Genomic DNA, 18,562 nt, shown 5'->3' with positions numbered 1-18,562 from the left:
ATATGCCATTGAGTTGGAAACCCTTGCTCGAATGGTTGAGGACATTGTTTTTGCAAGAGATTCTGCAAAAACAAACAGTCAATACTTTAATATATGGTAAAGCAACACAACTGCAAACATAATTAAGCAACACAAATGGACAACACATTTAGACTTTGAACTTTCATACCTGGCTTCACACTCTCATTAACCACAATCTGGTCCTTAAACTTTGCTGTCAAATATCTAAGCTTCACCATGCTATTGTTAAATTTTCTTGTGCACTTGTGTGTACCATCATAACCCTTGATCATGAGAGTGCTCTCATGCTGCATTTTGGAAGCAAACAGAAAGAAGGGACAATTTTCCTCCTTGCATACAACCCGCAGCCTTGTCTTATCATTCTTGATAAAGATATATTCCCATCCACCTTGAATAGCATGCTCCCTCAATGCATCTCTCAATACTTGAACTGTGGCAAACTTCTGTTTTAGTTTAAATTCTGGTTTCTTCATGTTGGATTTGGGATTGAATTCCAGTCCTTCATCTTCAAGCTCCCCATCGGAATTTATGGTAAAACCCAAATTCTCATCATCAGAATCTTGAAAACCAAACATGGCCTCATTATCTTCAAACTCAGTCACATTTTCTTGCTCACTTTCCATTTGACTACTAGTAAGCTTTACACCAGCCTTAGGTGTTCTTTGTGTAGCTTCTTCATGCACAAATCCTTCCATCCAATCCTCATTGTCCTCATCACCATACTGTTCATACTCCTCATCATTGGCCTGGGGGTCATAGTCATCATCCTCACTGTCATCTTCACCAGAACTGACTTCCTCACTGTCATCTTCATCAGAAACCCCTTCCTCACTACCCCCATCATCAGAAACCCCTTCCAATCCACTAAAGGTTTGAATAGCATTGAAGTAATCGATATTTACATCATGAAGACCTGAACTTTCATTCTCTACACCACTAGACAGCCCCAGGACACTAGACTGCCCTTGCACACTAGATTGCCTTTGGACGCTAGACTACCCTCCACCACTTGTGACCTTCCCTCCAGTTGAGCCTTGCTTACCACTTGAAGTATACTCCAACAGCTTCTGTTTTCCCTTGTCCTTTGGATTAAGACCACAAGCTGTGCTTGCTTGAGTTGGTACATGGTCTTGGTCAACCTCTCTGATCTCAATTCCCTTGCTTCTTCCTGGTATTGGTTCATTTGATATCTCCTTAATCACCACACCTAGCTTTTTTGTTGGTTCATCCGGTAATTCTTCTATGACCACCCCACAGCTACCTTTTTGACAGAAAAAGAAATCTTCAAATATGAAGCAATCCTCATCCTCTTCCCCAAACACCCCTTTAAACTCCATGTGGTCCAAATAAAGTATGATCAACCGCCAATGGGGAATAGCTGTACACATAACCATCACGTCTACATCGGTTTCCAATTTCATCAACTCATCAGTTTCATCCCCACACCTATACCAGTAATCGATTCTTTGGTGTTCATATCCCGGATTCAGTTGCTTAGCCATGTTGTCAACCTCTACAAGGGACATCTTGTCCTTGTCTACGTTATCAAAGTAATCCACCTTTCCAGCAACATATGTGCCCTGCCTTAAGCACCCTCCATGATAAACTGTAACCATAAAATAGTCTGGATGTTCTGCAAATTCAACAATGAAAATGGTTGGTCAATGCATATGGTCAATTAAAAATAGTTAGTCAATGAAAATGGTCAATGCAAAAAACACTTAACCAAACTGCCTCTATGAATAGCTGAAAACAAAAAGGAACCAAACAAAAAAGCCTTTACAAGGCCAATATTCTTCATACATGGGAGACAAAGACAAGCACAATTCTTTACTTTACTGAAAGCCAAACTAGGACCACAACCAGAAACCAGACAGAAACAGCAATATTAAAAGCCAAACCTACACATCCAACCACAATTTCGACAGTATTAAAAGCCAACCTAGCAAATTCAACAACCACCGAATGCAAATCTCAATTCACTAAACCCACACACATAGTAGGCACAATCTCTATTACCACTCAATACAATAAGCCATCTTTCTCGAAACCCAGAAAGGCAAAAACCCATAAAGCATACCACACTAAGAAAAACCATTTTTAGCTACCAGCAATCCCATTGAAATAACCCAGAAACAGAAGGCCTAACCAATTTAAAAACCCCCAATTTTGTATTTCAAAACCCTAGATTTCGTCATCTTCAATCCCTTCATATCGGAGATGAATAGTTCCCCTCCAAAACTTACCATAATTCGGGATTTCATCCTTCTCATTCTCCCGGTCTGTAGCTCGAGGAACCCACAAATCAGCATCGTTCGCGACCATGTCACCACCACAAAACGTCGCTCTTCTTCGACTCAGGTTGCCTTCCTTGCTCCTAGTAACATGATAGGTTCTGGGTTTTCGATTTGCAATGTTTCCAGATCTGGGTTTTTTGGGAGTTTTGAACTTGGAAGAGATTAGATCCGTTCTCACAAAATCGATTTTTTAGGGTTTCTTGGGAGTTTAGGATCTGATTTCGACTATATCAATCGAATGCACCGTAATAGAGGCAGGGATGTTTTCATCATTTTACAACCGACGTGGATCCACGTGGAGCCAGGTGTCGACTCAAGTTGCCACATCAGCATCTTAACAGACAATTTTGACTGAAGGTTGACGATATGGACGAATTGAGAGGAAATTGAGAGTTTAGAGACTTTTTAGGTGAAATTCGAATGTCAGGGATTGAAACGACGAAACTCTAAAAGTATATGGAGTAAACAATAATTAACTCTAATAACTAGTTCATAAGATTACCATTAGAATGTAACTCAAAAATCAATCCAAGTGTGAAAATGGTTACATTAGTATTACAATATTTGACAAACTCTCGAACTTCACAAATTCCTAAAATCAAATGTTTCTCGTAACACACGATTTACATGCGTCCATGGAACATGAACGCTAGGGCTGAAAGTAGTTAAAGTTGGGCGTTATTACTTCTCAAATGCAGTTGCAAAGTTGTTAGCAAACCCCAAATGCTAACGCCAGACTAAGCTCAAAAACGTATCTACTTCTTCATGAAGCTTCATCTCAGTACCCCCTGGTTGCATATCATAGAGTTGTTAAGGAAGGTAGTGAACATTAATAACATGTCTTGAGATCCGCAGAAACTCAGATGGCACACGATGTTGGTGTATCTTTTTAAGATTTGTGGGTGCAAGATAAGCTCTAACATTAGTTGGTGTGAAAACACTAAGATTGTGGGTCCACATAAGATTATCCAATGCATATGAACTATTTTTCTCTCTGCCTTAACCAACCGCACCACATTATCATAAGTATCTCTCCACCATGGCCAATATGAATCCATTGCTGAGCTATGCACCCTCATATTACAAGCATCTGGCTCACCGATCCTTGAATAGATATATAGGCAATCGATGTTTCTCTCGATAGAAGAATGTGTCGCCACATGTGTAAGGGCCATGTCAATATCAGGATCAGAAAGAAGTCAGATGATCATGTCATTCAATTCCCAAGGCATGTCTAGTGGGAACAACTCCTTCATCAACGTCTCAAACTTTGAGAAATCAAATCTCAAACCGGGAATCACATTAGTAGGAGTGATTCGTGCAACACCTCTAGATACATTGATTGAATCCAAGCTAAGGTCAAAGTCTTGATTCTCACAGTCTAGCTCTATCATGTTGATAAGCATACTCCTCATTGGCCTTCCATAATCACGTGGTACAAGTATCACTCGTAAGAAGTTGAACTTGATGAAAAAGAGGCGAAAAATGGATAGAGTAACAACTTAGTTTAAAATTAAAGTTGTAAAGGAACGACAATCTAACATATAAAAGATATGCATAGATTAAAATGAGAAATATTAATATTACAAACTCATCACAAAGGTATTTTTTAAACCTCAAAGGCTTTCATGTTTGAATCCTTAATAATGATAACAACCATATAACTAATTAACTATTTAAGTATATAATAACTAACAATTATCTTACAACATTAAAAGAAGTAGTATGTGTCTAATTACGACATTCAATCATATTTATCAAGCATGGAGTTGACATGCTCCAAAGAATGCAGCAGATTACAAATGTTGATGTGGAAAGTGATTGTATGGTAGCTGTACAAGCAATTTCAGCCAATGAAATAGATCTTTCTAGCTGAAAGTAGAAACTTGGTTTTTGATATCCAAGAGAGTTTTAAATTCTTGGGCTGCAGTTTGCTTATGCTCCAAGAACAACCAATTGGATTGCTCATAGATTAGCTAGTATAGCTTATGAACACTACTTGGCAGTGTGATGCTCCAACAATTATTGTGGATGCACTCATCTTTGATTGTAAACATTTGAATTAATGATATTCAACCTTTTACTAAAAAAAATAGTAATTTCAAAGTACAACAAAATGAACTTAAACGGTCAATTCAAATATTTTTTTTTTTTTTTGAATAGAAGTTGATTGTTATTCAAAAATCAACAGCCAAATGGCCATAACTTACAAGACTTACATAAGAATTCCGGCAAGAAAATCAGGTAAAACCTATCTTCCGGCAAGAAAATCTGGTAAAACCTATCCAAACTAAAGCAAACTAATTAACATCAATGGGAAGCTCACAATTAAGCAAGCCTATCCAAGCATGACAAAGCTTCGCCTTCTACGGAAAGAATCATTCAACTAATCCTCACTTGTCAATCACGCAATTATGGTACAAGCAAGGAACTAGAAACGTCATAGAAAGACTCATAGAAACTTAATCACACTAACACAGGCTAAAAACCCTTGCCAAAACAACTAAACAATAAGCAGCTCCTTCCCATCCGAGTTGGAGCTTAAATCCACATTAGCAGTATTACCTTTTTCTTCAAGAGTTTTAATTCGGCCTCTAGAAGGACGACCCCTCTTCTTTAGAGCTGGCGCACTTGAAATCGGGACCACCACCAACTCGCCAAGCTGAAATTCCAGAGGTATAAATGCCAAACTTGGCTTTAAACTCTTATTTTTCACTCCTAACTTTGGGCCAGTTTCAAAACCCAAAGCCAACTTTGGCCATTTTCCAGCAGATCCCTCCTTGTCTACCACGAGGCCCAGCCCAGAATATGGTAGCCCAGTCAACCTTGCGGTCAACCCTAATTCATAATTAGGGTTTCCCGCGTTTTCCGAAGCAGCCAACGCTACAATTCTTTCAGCCGTCAACGCCGACCCATCCACCGCCACCAACACCATGACAGCCACCTCCGATGACAAACCACTTCCCGCTGGCACCATCTCTGTCCCATGACTGCCGCCACAGCAGCCTGCACTCCGGAAACTGATTCCAGTCCTAACCCTGCACAACTCGACTCCACAACATCTGGCACCTCCTGCAACGCCTCCGCCTCCAGTCGCTTATCACAAAGCCCACCGCTATGCCTGAAGATTCCACATGCAGTGTAAAGCCCATGGCACTTCTCGTACTGGAGCTCCACCCACACCGAAACTGTCGGCTAGAACGCAAACTTCCGCTGCGCCCATATTCGCAGGCGCACATCCTGGATCACACAGATCCTCTGAACCGTGTCTTTCCTCTGCACAACCCCTGGTCAATCCGAACGAAAGTCCCCAAAGCATGACCAATCATCATTAGCTCCTTCTCGTTGCGCATAGCTATACGCAAGCCTCTCACCGCCACCAAAACCTCAAGAGAGTGCAGCGGTACCTCATCGAGAGCCGAAATACCGTCATAATCTGCTAGTAGCAGCATGGAGTTGTTGTAGAACCATGGGCCTCCATAAAGAACCTGATTCTTCACCTCCCTATCCTTGAATTGGAAGACGAAGATGTCCTCCTCTTCCTGCTGAATCAGAACTCTCTCTCTTTATCCCCAAACGTTGGAGATCCCCGCCGAAAACGACAGGATCACCACCTTCTTGTTGGACAAGAGCCGGCCACATAAGTAGAAAAACAAGTCGTGGATCGCATCCTCTCCTCCATCAAGGCTCACAACGGCCTCCTCAGAAAGTATCGGAGGAGCCATCGTCTCCTCTGTCATCATCTCGCAGGCTCGATCAATTTAGACGGCTAGGGCAAAGAAAACCCTAGCAAAGCAAAAAAGTCGACGTTTTGGGAATTGTGTTGTTTCGAGTGCCAAAGAAATTTCTTATTTTAACCTCTCTTTTTTTAATTGGGTTTATGTCCATTTACCCTAATTCTAGGGTCATTTATCCCACTTACTTCATTAAGTTTGTTTAATTCTCCCTTACCCATAAAGACTTTAATAAGGTCTTCCCTAATACCCAATTAAGTTTTTTTTTTAAGACTATTTTACCCTCACCCCTTTGTTACAGAGAGAGAGAGAGAGAGAGAGAAATAGAGAAGCCATAGGAGACTTCGCTGGAGTCCGGTCACCTGCCGTCGCCCACCGGACTTCTCTGAAAACTTCTTCGGAGGTCCCCAAAGAGGTCATCGGAGATCTCATAGGTTGCAGGAAAGGTTTATTAGACCTTTATTGCCCCCTAATAAACTTTTATTAGATGGCAATAAAAGTTTATATAACCTCGCCGGAAGTCCTCAAAGAGGTTGTTAGAGATCTCATATGGGGCCGGAGAGGTTTATTGCCCCCCAATAGACCTTTATTGCCTCCCAATAGACATTTCGGTTGCCGAACTGAGAACTAATCTCCCTAAAATTAGACAAATAAAACTTTGATTAAGGAAAAAAAGAGGAGATTACATCAATTCAAAACATTTATTGCCCCCAATAGCCCTTTATTGCCCTCTGATAAAGATTTTTTTTCTTTCCTTCTCAGACTTCTGCCACAGTTTATTTAAATAAATAAAAAGAGTGTTTTTAGTATCTATTATTGAAAAGTTTACATTCCAAGTATTCACCCATATGTGCAAAGAAAAGAACTTCCAGCAAACAATGCAGTCTACGAGAAGAGTATATGTTTCTTAAAGGAAACATATTCCACGCTACATTGTGACTAGCCTATGTATACTCGATTAGAGATCAAATCAGTTTAGGTGATTGTTAAGAGATTGGGAGTGATATACAATGGCTAAATGGAACGCTCTTAGCATGTCATTTTATTCATGCATCTTTCACTACTATTGACGACATTACCTGTGCCACATAATCACAAACAGAAAAATACAGTTACAAAATGAAAAGCCTGATTTGACACAGATAAAACTTGCGGGATTATGTGCATCTTTTATTTTTCATCAATCACAGCTTTAAAAGTGTATTGGTTGTAAAAGCAGGTATAAGGAGATGCATTTGTAGGCCTCTATATGCCCATGCATACAAAGCTGACTCTACTATCCTTTTCTCTTTTTCACTTGAGATGTATAATAAATTGCTTAACTCACCATTTCAAGGATCTACTCATCTACATGTACAAAAAAAACTGGCTGCAACCATGAGATAACACAGGATAAGCATCAATCCTTTGAAGTCGGTTGACGTTCCTTGCTATAAAAGATTAAGGCAATGAATCTTAGATGAAAAAGATTCTGCAGTGACTAGACTATAATTTATATGGAATAAGTAAGAAATGTATTATGCTGAAAAATGGAGATGCATAACTGTCAATAATGTAATATAATGGCCAAGGGGAGGCAAACGATATATGCATGACAAACCTGCAATATGATGCAAAAATTATATGCGCTTCATATGTAGTGTTGGTTTCGATATAGAGAAAATTCTTAGTTTAATCACTTAGCAATACTCCTCTTGGATTATGTAATCAGAAACCTCAAAGTTCAGTTCACTGTGCACAGACTTTTCAGTCATGACATTGCATATCTGAAAATTGTCAATGATCCATCTTCACAAATAAGTGGTTCTACTACCAACTGATTCTGCATCCCCAATTTCTTGCCACTTTTTCAATACACAAACTAGAATTTGGAATTGAAAACAATACATCTCTCATGCACAAAATTGGAGATTATAAATACCAATATTATAATTTACATCTAAAAGGAAGTAAAAACAAGAAATAATACACAAACCTGCAACATAAATGCCACTACTAGCACAGCCATAACCAATATAACAGTCTCAAAGAGTTGAAAATTCAAGTCCATAGGATTTCCTATTATCCACCCAACAATTACACAAAAGGGGATCTACAATCATAAAAAGCAAAACATTATCAGTTATCTCCCGAGGGATTGTTAATAAGGTAAGCCTGTTTTAGGAATGGTATTCAACTTTAGAAATCTCTACGTTTCAATGGTCTGCATTGAGAATATGAATTCGAGTCCTTACTGTAAACATAGATGTTTGTATAGATAATCCAATAGCGACTCCAAGCGTGAGGTCCTGCAAGAAGACTAATTCCATCAATCAGATAAATGAAGTCTTTTAAGGGAGGTGAGGTGTATAATCTTCAAAGAACTCACAAGTTTTTCTCTCATGGAAAACAGGATAGACCACATATTTCCTACAACTGGGAGCAGGATGGCACTGATAAATGCTACAGGAATATTGAGCGAGTCGGATGCTTCCTGGAAAAACCCATTGATCATTAAGCTTTATGTAATCACGCAAAACTATGGCCAAAAAACCAGCAAGCCAAGCTTCACCAAATAGCTCCACTTAAAATAGAAAACAAGGAATTTAAGAATGGGAAAAAGAACTTGAGAACTAACAGCAGTCCATTTAACCAAACATAAAACAATAATTATAATAAATAGAATAATAGTTCCATATATGATCCAGAAAATCGGACAACCTAAGGTGAGTGTTGCCTAGGATTATCTTGAACTCCTAAATGTAAAACCAAGTATTTACCATGCAATTCTTTTATACCAGACTAAATGTCCCAAGGGTCAGCATAAATAATAGCATCATATATATAGAAAATACATCCGGAGCAGCATGAACCATTATATGATCTAATAGGAGTTAACCTGTATAGCCTCCACAAGGTATGAAGACAAAATGTACACCCACAAAGCTAAGATAGAAAGCCAGCCAATTGCTTCATTAGCAGTTATTTCCGGAGAAGAATCTTGATCTTGGATTCCTTCCTTCAACAATGTAAAAGAGAGGATATGTAATCTAACCAAATGCAGTTTGGTTTAGAGAATTCTTCCACTTGCAAGTACTCAATCCGTAAGTCATATTTTATGCATTTCAAGAGATAGCAACATTGAATCATAGGATGCAGTATAACACTGTCATGAGCAAACTAACTTTACACTTCACAAGAACATCGAAGTTAAAAAATATTCACCAGATTCAAATCAGCATCGTTATGTTCAAAGCCTTTAAGCTTGCAAGCAAACGTATCAATAAATACTAATACTCCAGACATGATAGTGATCTCTCGTACAGTCCATAGTTATGATCCCTCTTTCATAACCGTTCAACCAAATATAAATAGTTGGAAAGTGTAGGTGAGAAATGCTTATAGGTTTGGTATTCAGTGAGCTTTCATGCTATGATATCACACTTTCAAAAAGAAAGTATTTTTTAATTTAGGCCTACGCAAACCTTTCATGCTACTCAGCATATTGAGTCTTCTACAGCTAAAAAATACCAAAAACATAGGAAGAAGTATAAAAAAAAAAATGCACAATTAATCTTCATAAGGAAAACCAATTGCATTCTATATACTATAAAAGAAAACTTGACTGACCTCATCCTCATCCTCATGAATGGGACTATGACGATCATGATGATTTATAAACTTAAAGAACTGCAAGTTTGCATATGCCACTAGCATTACACAGCTACTAAATCGTGAAAGGGATAACTCCGACTTCCCAAAACCTTAAAGTGAAGCACAGCTGGAAGCATAATCCCCATTAAAGCCATTGACAACAATGTAACGTTCACGAGGGCGTGTTGCTGTTGTGTAAAGATGTAAATATAATTACATAAATATGGCATGAATGTCAATGAACCCCTGTTATGAGAAGTTCAGGGAATAAAGTTCGACAGGAGTATGAAAATCTACCTTGTTGAAAACTTGAAATTTCTTGCAACGGATGATCCCACCAGTGAAGAAGGCCCATCCAATCCAAGAGTATATTCAAAACCCCAATAAAGATCTCTGAACAACTCTAATCATGTCTTTCCTTAATGCAAAGAGTGATGAAAAGATCTCAGGTACAGTTACAAATGTGACATTTATAAGTCCCCCAACTGCAAATGCAACAAAAAGCAGGTACACAAAAGGTATAAGCTTTTCTCTCTATTTTTTTTTTTAAAGTAAAAAAAATTACTCTGTTGCAACGATCAAAATTTCAACCAGTATATACAGTGGACCAAAAATCCACTTTAAAAAGCAGCCCAGATCGAACAAGAGCAAAATGAAGCTAGTCACTGATCCATAAAAAAAAAAAAAGAAGAAGAGCCAACTAGTAGCTGCCTTCCGATCAACAACAGGGAGACAAAAGAGCACCCTATCACGCAACTTTCCACCTCCACCCCTCTGATTGTTATATATGGAATCAGTAAGTAGTTTTAAAGTTTCTCAATCTGAAGAGGAACTACCAATCCTATATGGCCATAATCAATAGTGTATTAACTGAATGAAGGTGTCTATGACAATACATTGCTGATACTAAAGATTTCTAATCGTACCTTTCGGTTCTGAGTGCAAGGTGAGTTGCCTGCACCACAAATCCACAATCATTAACAAACTAAGAGTTAGTCTCGGACAAAGTTGCAACAACTTACTTCTATATTAGATTTGATAAGCCAGCACTTACCAGTCACATATCCTAAACGCCCTGTTAATGGTGCCATGCCCAATAAGCTGAAGAAGAGGACTCATCCCTAACATATAAAGTAACTTTTAAGAATTGTAAATGTAACCAGCTGCGACGTCTATTAAAATTTAAAATTGCTAAATCTCAAAGTAACAATGTGTATAACAGAAAAAATGTTTGGTCAATTTCTTCATTCCACAGTTGAAAGATGATGCAAAAGAGCATAAGAAAAACCAATAAATCATCATAACTTTCCTGCTTCCCAAATCCTCTACAGTAGTATATTCTTCTCCCAATAAATATGTATTTCATACCTGCTTTTCAGTAACGATATGTAGCCAAATTGCCAAGGGACCACAGGGTAGCAACATGTTTGCATTCAAAAGGACAAGATAAAGGCTCCTCGGAGTTCTTATCCTCCCAACATTCTTCGAAATCCATGAGTATGCCCCATCAGCTCGGGAGTGCAAATGAACCGTCTCAAAATGCAGGGCCTCTATGTCACCCGTGGCTGCTGATGAGCTAAATGTGAGCTCCTCATGAGCTTCAAGGTCTATCTTCTCGTCTATAGACCCCATCTGCACAAACAAATAATCAACCAGTTAAAAAGGGAGCACAACACATTACACATTGACAAAAGTTTGCTGGCTATATCTTCATCTGTTTTGTTCTTCTTTTGCATGTCAAATACAGCTCTTAAATATTCTACCTGCTCGGAATGCAAAATGGAAATCGCAGCAGATGGCATGGAATTCAAGGTTAGTAGTTAAACATCAACCAAAACATCCAATTACACCAGCCTAATCCAAAAGAGCACACCTTTAGTGACAAGTACAACACTACCAAACAGAACACAGATATATAGGGAAGAAGCTAACTCAATCCAATTTACAGATACGTACTGACCAAGAAAGACAAGGGGACCACCTTTGATCTAACGGATCAACTTCTTCTTCTTCTTTAGCCTCTACGACGGGGAGAAAGAGCGGGTGTAGGTTGGGAGTGGAGTCCATGATCATCACTTAAACTGTTGGCTGCTTCGGTATGTCCGAATAGAATAAGAGTTTAATGTAAATTGTAACGCAAGAAAGAAGAAGATGACAGCGGAGGAGCCATGGAAGAGATGGATGCCGGGAAAGTTTCAAGACAAACAGCCAGCGTACCTCAGCAGATACGCACATAGAAAGTTCCGAGGTATTCCTCAAATTTTTATTTCTTTTCCTTTTTCGTTTTCCTTTATTCTTCTCCCTTGTCACCCTTACGCATTCGGTCATCTCCAAGGAGATCCCAGATTAAAAGTACACGGAACACGTGTTTTCTTTTGTGTCTATGAAAGTGTAGAAATAAGTTTACCTTTTTTATTCTAAAAAAAAATAAAAATAAAAAGGTTTACCTTTGTTTTATTTTTGATTTTTTTTTTTTTAAGATTTTTAGGTGAGGATGGAATTTGAACCTGGCCAGCTTAGAAGCGAACTTATCTCAATAGATTTTGGTAAAAGGGAGATATAATTTTTTTTAATGAATATCATATCAATATATTAATAACTCAAACTAAAAAAGAATTCTCTACTGATATGAAGTAGATAAAGAGTTTGTGGTAGTAACACAGTGATACATAAATTAGGTTCAATCATTTAACAGTTTCATACCCACAAAGGAAGCCTATAGACTATTAAAAGAGAGATATAATGAAATAGTATTGGTGAATGAATGATCCTGCGTATGTTAAAGGATGTTGTTCCGATCAAGTGTCAATTAGGCCACAAGGCAACTGTGACATCGTCTAGTTGCAGATAGGAAGGACTCAAAGAAGGGACGCACAGAGTTGAACATGGAAGAGCTAATAAAACCCAAGGGAAACTCAACCTTACAACTGGCCTTGTTTTCTTCTCTCATCTATAAATTTTCTCAAAATCAAAATCATTTATAATAATAATAATAAATATTAAAAAAAATTGAAGGTCAAAAGTCGGGGTAGGCCTGTGACCTAAAAAAAAAAAACACACAGTGGTGGTGGGCGGAACCTTGACTTGATACGTCAAGTTAATGTCAAGTAGTTTCAACTCGACTCATATTTGAAGGATTAGATACACAAGGGATGGAATCTAATTCCTTGCGTCTCAGATACTAGTGGTTACTGGGAATGTTCTCTACATCACTTATATACTTCAAACCTGGTGTCTGTTGCAAAAATGTCGATAAAGGATCAGACTTTCCCATGGTAGATCACTCTGCTGCAGCATTTTACTTTATGGTTTGCCAGAGGTTTACATTATTTAACCACAGTTATAAGGTGTTTCTCATTATCAAGAAATAATTTTCTTCGAAAGCCACTAGAGTTAACAATTAGAATATGCATGTGTATGGAAACAGTACTGAGATAAACTCAAGGCAAGCAGACTTAAAATCAAGAAAACAAAATTTTGATTCACAGCCGGAGGCGGCATTGTTGAAAACCATTGCGAAAGTGAAAATTGAGAATGAAAGCTTACAGGTGAAGAGGATCAAACTCGATTATACAAAAGATGAAATCTCCCAGCTTTTTGGTACTGGGAGATCATAAGGATTTTCTATTACATGATCAAAAAAATAAAGCAACTAACAAATATCATAGGCTTGAGAAATCGTGGAAGAGTAGTTTCACAAATATAATTATATAACTTCTACTACACCTTTGCGTGCAGATACCGCATTGATTTTCAAATACACGGTGGCCACTCCAACTGTTAGTTTAGTTAGCATCTGCAACAAAGGCCAACACACATTCAAGTATTGAACTGGAAGATGATGTTAACAGTATCAAATCTTAAATGTGCCAATGAAGTATCATTCCTACTAAGGAAATCTTCTCTTTCCATGGAATTCACATTCTATGTTGTCAGATTATCAGCATATACCAGGATTATTTTGATTGTGAGGTCCAGTTCACAGTCTAACACAACAGAATGTCAGATATCTGGTAAGAGAACAATACCACAAACAATTTATATGCATATAACTAATAAATTATGGTCCACAAAACATATCAAGCATTGTAGGAACAAAATACAGGCCTTACAGTTCATGTCAACAGTGAAAACAGCCCTAGCAGTTTTTCATAAGAGATTGCAGTCTACATGAAGAGTATTTATTTCTTAAAGGAAACATATTCCACTCTACATTGAGACTAGCATAAGACACATAGAGCCTATGTATACTCGATTAGTGATCAGATCAGCTTAGGTGGTTGTTAAGAGATTGCGAGTAAGATCCAATTACAATGGCTAAATGGAACGCTCTCGGCATGTCTTTTATTCATGCATCTTTCACTACTATTGAAGACATTACTTGTGCCACATAATCACAAACAGAAAAATACAGTTACAAAATTAAAAGACTGATGTGACAATTAAAACTTTAGGGATCATGTGCATTTTTCATCAATCGCAAGTGTATTGGTTGTTAAAGCAGGTATGCCACGAATTAAGCCATAAGGAGAGCCATAGTTTGTACACCTCTATATGCCCATGCATACAAGAATGACTCTACTATCCTTTTCTCTTTTTCACTTAAGATGTATAATAAATTGCTTAACTCACCATTTGAAGGATCTACATGTACAAAAAAACTGGCTGCAACTATGAGATAACACAGGATAAGCATCAATCCTTTGAAGTAGTTTGACGTCCCTTCCTATAAAAGAATAAGGCAATGATCTTGGATGAAAATGTTTATGGAATAAGAACTGTATTATACAGAAAACTGGAGCTGCATAACTGCAATAATGTAATATAATAGCCAAGTGGAGGCAAACGATATATGCACAACAAACCTGCAACATAAATGCCACTACAAGCACGGTGATAAAGAGTGTAGCAGTCTCAAAGAGTTGAAAATTCAAGTCCATTGGCTCTCCCATGATCCACCCAACAACCACACAGAAGGGAATCTAAATTATGAAGACAACCAATATTATCAGCCTTTCCTACTATCCACTTTATGAGAATAAAAAGTCTTTCACTTTTGCCAGATCTAGAGAGTGTGCAATGATGGAGTCCTGTTTTACATAATGTGATCAACTCAACAAAATATTTACTAACTAGCAAGTCCAATACAGGTCAGCCAGGGTCCAAAACATTATGTCCTATGTCAAAGCAATGCAACAAGAAAGTCAAGTCCTCACCACAAACATGGATATTTGCGTCGATGATCCAATCGCAACTCCAAGTGTAATGTCCTGTAGATAGAGTAATTCCATCAATAAAATAAATGAAATCTCTAAAATGGTAGTTATGAATCTCAAAGCACTCACAAGCTTATCTTTCATGGCAAACATGATAGCACTTGCATGCTCTGCAGCATTTCCTACAATAGGGAGCAAAATGACACTGATAAATGCCACAGGAATGTTGAAAGAGTCTGATGCTCCCTGCGAGAACCAAATATATCTTGAGTTATCAAATAATTACACACACAAAAAAAAACCAATAAATCAAAAGTCTAGACTGTTCTTCACCAATGTTCACCCAAAAAAAATTGCTGAACAACAAAATAGAAAAAGAAATTTTGTCATAGGAAAAAGAGAATGAAGAGCAAATTGAAGTAGGATAACAAGTTCTGATGCCAAAAGTTATGGACGGTTGAACAAGCCACCTATACTTGATGATGAGGTATAGCATATGGAGCACCGAGAAGGTTGGTAAAGTTCTAACATCTGGAATAATAATTAAGGGTTTGCATATTGAGCAGTTCTCGAAGGGTTCAATACAAGCAGCTCTTTGTTTCAGGGAACAAGGACTTCATTAGCAGATTCATAACTGTAATTATAAGAAAACATCAAACTTCAATTTGATGGATGCTCTTCCTCAGGTGATTCACGAAACTTAGAAAAACTAGTCCTAACATCTCAAGCTTACAAATACAGGCATCCAAAGCACAGTTAGCAGTATATCAAATACACATTACCTGGATGGCATCGACAAGGTATCCGGACAAAATGGACACCCACACAGTTAAAACAGAAAGCCAGCCAATAGCTTCCCAGTGAGTTATCTCAGGAATCTCATCCTCATCACAATCTTGATCATTGTCTCCTTCCTGTAAATTGCAAAAGAGATGATGACCAAAGGAACTAAATGCAAATTGGATCAGCAAATCTTCCTGAAGCACTCAAAAAAATTGAGCAAACTTAACTAACCTCATTGATGGGGTTATAAAGACTACGATGACTTCTAAGTTGAAAGAAAAGGTAGCTTGCATATGCCACAAGCATTATACAGCTACTAAATCTTGAAAGAGCCAACTCTGACTTCCCAAAATGCACCTCTGTGCGTGTAAAATGAAGCACAGCTGGAAACATTATCCCCATTACAGCCATCAACAACAATCCAGAATTCACGACGGCAGCCGACTATTGCAAAGATAAGCACATTTGAGTAAATGTTATTAGACCAAATTTAAATGAATATCAAAGCACTATATCATAATGGATAAACCTCAGCTAGATATGTAATCTACCTTGTTGAACACCTGAACTTTATTGTAATGAACAATCCCACCAGAGAAAAAGGCACAACCCAGAACTAAGAGCATGTTTGACAAGATTGACCCCAACAACGATTGTTGAACAACCCTAATCATTCCATTCTTCAATGCATAAATCGATATGATCATTTCTGTTGCATTTCCAAATGTGGCATTTAAAAGTCCCCCAACTGCAAACAGTAAGTAGGTTTAGAAAACTATGAATTTGAATACAAGGGAACTACCTATCCATATGCATCAAGTAAATTGAAAGACAGACTATTTGGCACTGGGAACTTAGGTTAAGAATATCAACCTAACCAGTAATCTCTATCCACATTCTAGCTTTTCTAGTCAACTAACACCAGTTGGCATAGTTTAATTTCTAATAGTACCTGTTGGCCCTGTGTAGAAAGCGAGTTGCCTGCGCCACAACATTAGCCCAACTAAAACGTTAGCCGTGAACAAAAGCACGAGTCATATGACAATTTAATACTATTATCTAATGCAAGCTATCACTTACTCAGTCGCATATCCTAGACGCTCTGCCAAAGGTATGATGCCCAATAAGCTGAAGAAAAAGACCCATCCCTAATGTATACAAAGTAACTGTCAATGAATTATAACAGGGGTGAAGTCAATTTAAATTATTCGATCTAGAACTGAGTGTGTTCCAAGAGAAACCATGTTTGAATATCATGCCAATTAAATAACAATATGATCTCATTCCAAGGTTAAAAAAAAAAAAAAAAAAACTTTCAGGCAAGCCAAAATAAATTCTTCAACGCATTCCGGCTTCCTAAACCCTACTGCATTTCTCTCCTAACTGAAACAATTTATTGTACTGATAAAATATAGGAGGAGTACATACATGCTTTCCAGTAACGTAATGTAGCAGAATTGCCAGTGGACCAAATGGTAGCAACATGTTGATCTTTGCTTTTAATAAGACAATATAAATACTCCTCACGGCTCTCATCCCTATATGTCTTGCAATCCATGAGTTTGGCATAACTGGCCGCGAAGGCAAATGAACCATCTCAAAATCCAAGGCCTCTACTTTATTCGTAGCTGCTGATGAGCTAAATGGGATCTCCTCATCTGATTCAAGGTCTACCTTTACACCTATGGCTCCCATCTGCATACAAATTACCAACCAATATAGAAGGAATCATAAACCAGGAATGCAATTACACCAAAACAGTACTCACAAAACCTTAGATACTTTACACTATTAGTGAAGTAAATCAAAACATCGACAGAAACCAACAATATTAATGTTTAGTCATTCAATCCTGAGTGCTTGTTTCCCAATAGACATTATCAACAACGCAGAAATGCAGTTACACCAGGACCCCAGACACAAAAAACAAGATAACTGCTACTTATTTGGCAGAAGTAACTCAACGCATTGACATCAATCATTTATATTAATGGTTAGAGTCATTCAACCTTGGGCATTTATCTGCAGAAGATCAACTCAAAGGTAACAACTCAGCCAAAAGCAGTAATTTTATGATGACCCTATAAGAAAACAAATCCAAACGAACAAAATTTAATCGCTTTTAAGAGCTTGGAATACAAAAAATAGCAGAAAAACCAGTTTCCCATATGGCTCAGTAAATTTGACAGCTTTTGGAAGTTGCAGTAACATATATTGCAGAAGAAGCCATGTGGAAATTCAAGCTGGGTACTTGCAGATCAATATAAACCTCCAATTAGCACCTACCCACTTTAAAAGAACTCAACTTTTATCTTTTAGTGACAAACTACAACACTACTAAACAGGACACAGTACACAGATCAATTCAATCCACAGAGACTGGTAGTAAAAGACAAAGGAAATACCTCAGACCCAGAAGCAAAAATGGATTGGATTTGATCAACTTTCTTCAAAGTCTTGGCCTTTTTGAGAGATTAGAAGAAAATAAAAGGTGGGTGTGTCTGTTACTGGAGCCTACCACTCTGAAAGTGGAGATAATCAAATGGGCTACTTTGGTTGCTCCGATCAAATATTGATAGAATGAAGAAGAAGATGGAGACTCAATAGCGGAGAGATGGCGTTGAATGCCGGCAACAAGCAAACAGTTGAGTTGAAGACAACGAAGTAAACTAAACACCACGAAGGTTCTGCGAAGTGTCCCTTCCAAGCTCATAATTCTAAATTGTTTCTTTGATCTATCAATTTTCTTTTGTCACACTCCCACCAATAACTCTTTCTTACTTGATTTAGATTCAAAAATATTATAATTTATTTGTATTGCATACATTTATGTCTTAATCTACTACACGATTCTATGACATGTAACATGTTGACCCAA

The 18,562-nt window shown here is 37.8% G+C and overlaps 1 protein-coding gene and 1 pseudogene across 2 annotated transcripts; both read right to left on the bottom strand.

Annotated features, from left to right (window-relative positions):
* Positions 1–6,857: 6,857 nt before the first annotated feature.
* On the bottom strand, positions 6,858–11,984 carry LOC112187587 (annotated as a pseudogene).
* A 1,156-nt stretch (positions 11,985–13,140) lies between these two features.
* LOC112187586 (vacuolar cation/proton exchanger 2) lies at positions 13,141–18,435 on the bottom strand. Of its 2 annotated transcripts, none has more exons than XM_024326450.2 (12): positions 18,090–18,435; positions 17,113–17,379; positions 16,765–16,832; positions 16,637–16,665; positions 16,236–16,432; positions 15,916–16,128; positions 15,684–15,815; positions 15,031–15,147; positions 14,902–14,955; positions 14,551–14,667; positions 14,318–14,411; positions 13,141–13,481 (listed from the first exon to the last, which is right to left on the bottom strand). In XM_024326450.2, the coding sequence occupies exons 2-12, from the start codon at positions 17,377–17,379 to the stop codon at positions 13,471–13,473; spliced, it is 1,299 nt and encodes a 432-aa protein (XP_024182218.1). In that variant the 5' UTR covers positions 18,090–18,435; the 3' UTR covers positions 13,141–13,470. The 2 variants fall into 2 exon arrangements, with proteins under 2 accessions (XP_024182218.1, XP_024182217.1); XM_024326449.2 differs by lacking the exon at positions 18,090–18,435 and adding an exon at positions 17,694–17,929.
* Between the last annotated feature and the right edge of the window lie 127 nt (positions 18,436–18,562).

This window comes from Rosa chinensis, chromosome 2 (genome assembly GCF_002994745.2).
Source record: "Rosa chinensis cultivar Old Blush chromosome 2, RchiOBHm-V2, whole genome shotgun sequence".
Lineage (NCBI taxonomy): Eukaryota > Viridiplantae > Streptophyta > Magnoliopsida > Rosales > Rosaceae > Rosa > Rosa chinensis.
Note: the sequence above shows the minus strand (reverse complement) of the source record. Positions and strands in the feature narration are given on the sequence as shown.

Bases quoted from the DNA above. Each gene is read 5' to 3' on its own strand.
- LOC112187586 (XM_024326449.2), bottom strand. The intron at 16,666-16,764 runs GTAAGTGATAGC...GTTGTGGCGCAG, and splicing joins CGTCTAGGATATGCGACTGA to GCAACTCGCTTTCTACACAG. The intron at 14,668-14,901 runs GTGAGGACTTGA...TTCATAATTTAG, and splicing joins CGCAAATATCCATGTTTGTG to ATTCCCTTCTGTGTGGTTGT.